We start from the raw sequence: 6,178 nt of genomic DNA, 5'->3' as shown, positions 1-6,178 counted from the left end.
GGGGTGTGTGTGTGTGTGTTAAACAAAAACAAATTAGTAACACTTGACAGTTGAGAGGCGGGCCGAAAGAGCAGAGCTCAACCCCCGCAAGCAAAACGAGGTGAATACAATTAGGTGAATACACACACAGTGTCCACTTCCCATCCTCTACCCTCTTCCTGACCCCCACCCACTCCCTGACCCCTACACACCTACGAGCTCCCACCCACTCCCTGACCCCTACACACCTACAAGCTCCCACCCACTCCCCTACACACCTACGAGCTCCCACCCACTCCCTGACCCCTACACACCTACGAGCTCCCACCCACTCCCTGACCCCTACACACCTACAAGCTCCCACCCACTCCCTGACCCCTACACACCTACAAGCTCCCACCCACTCCCTGACCCCTACACACCTACGAGCTCCCACCCACTCCCTGACCCCTACACACCTACATGCTCCCACCCACTCCCTGACCCCTACACACCTACAAGCTCCCACCCACTCCCTGACCCCTACACACCAACAAGCTCCCACCCACTCCCTGACCCCTACACACCTACAAGCTCCCACCCACTCCCTGACCCCTACACACCAACAAGCTCCCACCCACTCCCTGACCCCTACACACCTACAAGCTCCCACCCACTCCCTGACCCCTACACACCTACAAGCTCCCACCCACTCCCTGAGCCCTACACACCTACAAGCTCCCACCCACTCCCTGACCCCTACACACCTACAAGCTCCCACCCACTCCCTGACCCCTACACACCTACAAGCTCCCACCCACTCCCTGACCCTACACACCTACGAGCTCCCACCCACTCCCTGACCCCTACACACCTACGATCTCCCACCCACTCCCTGACCCCTACACACCTACAAGCTCCCACCCACTCCCTGACCCCTACACACCTACGAGCTCCCACCCACTCCCTGACCCCTACACACCTACGAGCTCCCACCCACTCCCTGACCCCTACACACCTACGAGCTCCCACCCACTCCCTGACCCCTACACACCTACAAGCTCCCACCCACTCCCTGACCCCTACACACCTACAAGCTCCCACACACTCCCTGACCCCTACACACCTACAAGCTCCCACCCACTCCCTGACCCCTACACACCTACAAGCTCCCACACACTCCCTGACCCCTACACACCTACAAGCTCCCACCCACTCCCTGACCCCTACACACCTACAAGCTCCCACCCACTCCCTGACCCCTACACACCTACAAGCTCCCACCCACTCCCTGACCCCTACACACCTACAAGCTCCCACCCACTCCCTGACCCCTACACACCTACGAGCTCCCACCAACTCCCTGACCCCTACACACCTACGATCTCCCACCCACTCCCTGACCCCTACACACCTACAAGCTCCCACCCACTCCCTGACCCCTACACACCTACGAGCTCCCACCCACTCCCTGACCCCTACACACCTACGAGCTCCCACCCACTCCCTGACCCCTACACACCTACAAGCTCCCACCCACTCCCTGACCCCTACACACCTACAAGCTCCCACCCACTCCCTGACCCCTACACACCTACGAGCTCCCACACACTCCCTGACCCCTACACACCTACAAGCTCCCACCCACTCCCTGACCCCTACACACCTACAAGCTCCCACACACTCCCTGACCCCTACACACCTACAAGCTCCCACACACTCCCTGACCCTACACACCTACAAGCTCCCACCCACTCCCTGACCCCTACACACCTACAAGCTCCCACACACTCCCTGACCCCTACACACCTACGAGCTCCCACCCACTCACTGACCCCTACACACCTACAAGCTCCCACCCACTCCCTGACCCCTACACACCTACGAGCTCCCACCCACTCCCTGACCCCTACACACCTACAAGCTCCCACCCACTCCCTGACCCCTACACACTTACAAGCTCCCACACACTCCCTGACCCCTACACACCTACGAGCTCCCACCCACTCCCTGACCCCTACACACCTACAAGCTCCCACCCATTCCCTGACCCCTACACACCTACAAGCTCCCACCCACTCCCTGACCCCTACACACCTACAAGCTCCCACCCACTCCCTGACCCCTACACACCTACAAGCTCCCACCCACTCCCTGACCCCTACACACCTACAAGCTCCCACACACTCCCTGACCCCTACACACCTACGAGCTCCCACCCACTCCCTGACCCCTACACACCTACAAGCTCCCACACACTCCCTGACCCCTACACACCTACAAGCTCCCACACACTCCCTGACCCCTACACACCTACGAGCTCCCACACACTCCCTGACCCCTACACACCTACGAGCTCCCACACACTCCCTGACCCCTACACACCTACGAGCTCCCACACACTCCCTGACCCCTACACACCTACAAGCTCCCACCCACTCCCTGACCCCTACACACCTACAAGCTCTCACCCACTCCCTGACCCCTACACACCTACAAGCTCCCACCCACTCCCTGACCCCTACACACCTACAAGCTCCCACCCACTCCCTGACCCCTACACACCTACAAGCTCCCACCCACTCCCTGACCCCTACACACCTACAAGCTCCCACACACTCCCTCACACTGAAATCTCTGGGAATAGGATATCCAGGAAGAGTCTGAAAAATTGGTACACGAACTCTTACGTTATTGCCAACAAAGCTGAGGAAATTAAAGAAATAGTAAGTGAAAATGATCCAGATTTCATTGCAGAAGTGGAAACGAAAATACATGATATTATCTCTGATGCAATATTCCCACTGAGATTCCAAGTGATTAGGAAAGAAAGACAACAAAGGCAAGGGGGGTGGGGGAAGAGTTGCACTCCTAGTAAAACAGGAGTGGAAGTTCGAAGAACTTGAGTGTCAGAGTGAAATCTTATACACAGACTCCATCATTGGGACACTGACAGCAGATGGAAAAATAATTGTGGTCCTGGTAATTTACACCCCCCCCCCCATTGTTATTCATTGTTTACAATGAATAACAACAGAACAAGGGGGCACGGATGGAAGCTTGAGACTTAGATGTGTCATAGAGATGTTAGAAAGTTTTCTTTTTACGTAAGGGTAGTGAGTAAATTCAATGATCTAAAAGGAGCAGATTGTAAAGGCTAATTCCATTCACAACTTTAAAAGCAGGTATGGTAGAGAAATAGGCCAGGAGTCATTGCATCAAACAACCAACAGCTACAAAAAGCGGGGTCCGAGAGCTAGAGCTCGATCCTAAAAGCACAAATAGGTGAATACAAACAGGTGAGTACACAGGAAAGAGGTGAGGTGAGGTACAATATCTTTAATAAGAAAAGGGGATATTATTAAGGTATTGCTGTACCAATGATCCTACTAAAATCTATAACTTTTTGATTGATCACTTAAAGAGCGACTTGAGTAGAATTATTGATACACTAATATCTTATTAATTATGCCCTTTTCTCATTAAAGACATTGTACCTCACCTCACCTCTTTCCTGCCTATATTGCCATCCCACTGAACTGTAGATCCATCCTTCTGAAGATGTATTATTAAATACGAAAGTGCTTAAGGAAATCCTTCCTTAATCCTTCCTTCGTGGTCTGACACAGTCACATTGTTCATCACGTGGTAATTTCTTCGTGATTTACAATATATATATATATATATATATATATATATATATATATATATATATATATATATATATATATATATATATATATATATATAGGGGGGTACCACCACTGGTGCAATTATAGGGACCCACAGCCTCAGAGAAGGGAACACAGAGCATTCAGGGAAAAACTTGCCATTTAACTCTGAATACGAAAGAGTGTTCGCTTCTCCTACCACCCCTTTTTTTTAATTATGGTGTACACTTTATTATGCAAGGTTATACAATTACATATCTGATTTTATACAAAAAATTAACATTAAGAGGACACAAGAAAAAGTTCGCTTCCTAGAGGCTGTAGATTTCCTCGAACACCTCCGACGCCGGGCAGGAACTGAGGATGCAGCGGGCATTCCCCCTCTGGATCGCGACACTGAGGCGCTGAAAGAGAAAACTTGTTGCTCTAGGGTCTCTTGTGGTGTCAATGAGCTTGGAACCAAGATCCTTAAGAAACCTTCTTGCACTCTCTCCCCATGGGCCTAGGGTCTCAGACCCTATTGGAACGAAGTTGTACCGTTGATCTAATTGCCTGTACTTGACTGACTTTTGTTTTTCTCTGTGTGTCGCTGCGGCTCCTGCTGTGCCGGCAGAGAGGGTGATGTATGTCGTTGCCAGGGTGGATACACAAGTATAGTCCCATGCTAACTGTCTGCCACCCTTCCACGGATGCAGTGTGATTCCGTCTGGTCGGCCGGCAAAGCTAACAGAGTCACGGTTCAGTAGATTGCGGGGCTCTCTCTCCGCTGGACACTGAGTGTTACGGACCCGAGTCCAGCATCCGAGCACGGAGCAGTGACGACAACGCCATCTGTGAGTCCGCTCCCGAAACCCCCTCCAAATGGACAGGGCCATCTAGTGAGGACGGGATATACCGGCCACAGGTGCTGGATTCCCGTCTTGATCAGCTCATAGCATAGCCGCTGCTGACGTCTGGTGAGGTGGCGCTTAGATAGCAACGCCATCTATGGAGTGGATAGGTGGACGTTTGTGTCTAAGCCTGTAAGTGAGGTGCCCTATAGTGTCCCTAGTACTAATGACGTGTCTGATTACAGAGTCGACCTGGGACTGCTGTATTGGACGATGGAGCAGTCTACCCAAGGCAGCTAAAGTCTCTCCACGAGTTTGCTCTGAAGAAGCTGTGAGTCATCCCCGGACGAACACTGTTGAGAGTGTTAGCCTGCCTGTGACGTGGCAGAGTCGAGGAATCGTCGTACCCGGGGCTGGCTGGTGGAAGAGACTAGCCACTGTGGTACTGAGAGAGGAGAGTGATCAGTGTGGAATCACACGAGGCTCCTGCCTAGGGCTCGCAACTTTAGTATCGGTCGTGGAGTGGCCTACACAGCGGACCTGATTGGAACCTGCCAGCTAAAGGCTGGATTGTGGTTGAAGGCCTCCACGACGGAGCTCCCAGTGGGACTGTGATTTGGCTGGCCTGTGGCCAGGGTAGATTCGCCGAGTGAATCAGAGGATTCATCGTGGGCCAAAGAAGAGAACCAGGGTTACTCATCGTGAGCACCGTGGAGCATCCTGTGTCTTCAGAGGAAGATGATTCTGTACATTGTGTATTTATACCCCCCTGTGTGACTGTTTATATATTTATTTATGGTGGTGGTGATTATATATATAAAGCAGAGCATTTGTATCCCTTCCCCTTTAATTTAACTTGCGTTACGGAACACACCCCTTGAAAGCCACTACTAACTTGGGGCCCGGATACCCAAACTGTAATAACATCAGAGAAGAACCCGGTTGCGACCCAATAGGGCCGTAACATAATTGGCATCCCCAGCGGGATCCGACCCCTTGTCAAGTATGTTTGACAGGGGTGGTGATGTAGCGTAATCCCCTGTAAATAATTCCCCCTGTGTGTAATTATTAGGACATTGTACGTCCTGTGCGGTGCTCGGTGTGATTCAGTGCAATATTGTAGTGCAGTGCTCGGCGTGATTTAGTGCAATATTGTAGTGTGCGGTGCCCGGTGTGATTACATGCAATATTGGCAAGTGCGGTGTTAGGTGCGATAAAGTGCAATATTGGCGTAGTACAGTGCGTTAAGTGCTAAAGTGAAAGCAGTGTGTTAAGTGCTAGTGCTCCATCTAAGTGACAGTGGCAGAAAAAGCGACCATCGACGATCTGGATGATGTTCAGGCCTTTCTGAACAAGGAGGACTGTCTTGCCAGATTAAAATATCTGGGAAAACCAGAACTTGTATTAGTAAGTGCCTATCTGGAGATAAAGATACGTGCCAGTGATTTCCGTGTGGAGATCTTGTCACCGATCTTGTTCACCGGCATGATCTTGTTCACCGGCATTTGAAGGCCGAGGAGAAACAGGAAAACGAGGCACAAAATACAAAAGAAAGTGAGGAAGTAGCTTCCGCTGAAAAGGAAGATAAGGGCAGTGACATTGACAGTGATGCAGGTGAGCTGAATATATGCTTTCTGTCAAACTGCATGCCTTGGAAATAAATCGTGAGATAGAATGGAAGAAATTAGAATTAGAACGAGAATTAAAGGATAAAGAAAT

General features: G+C 51.2%; 1 protein-coding gene across 1 annotated transcript in view; it reads right to left on the bottom strand.

Annotated features, from left to right (window-relative positions):
• LOC138353922 (uncharacterized) overlaps positions 1-5,964 on the bottom strand; it is an 11,062-nt gene extending 5,098 nt beyond the window's left edge. Inside the window, exon 1 of the mRNA XM_069307348.1 lies at positions 5,895-5,964. Within this exon, the coding sequence (XP_069163449.1) occupies positions 5,895-5,964 (70 nt within the window). The remainder of the gene's footprint in view (positions 1-5,894) is intronic.
• Between the last annotated feature and the right edge of the window lie 214 nt (positions 5,965-6,178).

The sequence above is a fragment of the Procambarus clarkii genome, chromosome 60, assembly GCF_040958095.1.
Source record: "Procambarus clarkii isolate CNS0578487 chromosome 60, FALCON_Pclarkii_2.0, whole genome shotgun sequence".
NCBI classification, from domain to species: domain Eukaryota; kingdom Metazoa; phylum Arthropoda; class Malacostraca; order Decapoda; family Cambaridae; genus Procambarus; species Procambarus clarkii.
Note: the sequence above shows the minus strand (reverse complement) of the source record. Positions and strands in the feature narration are given on the sequence as shown.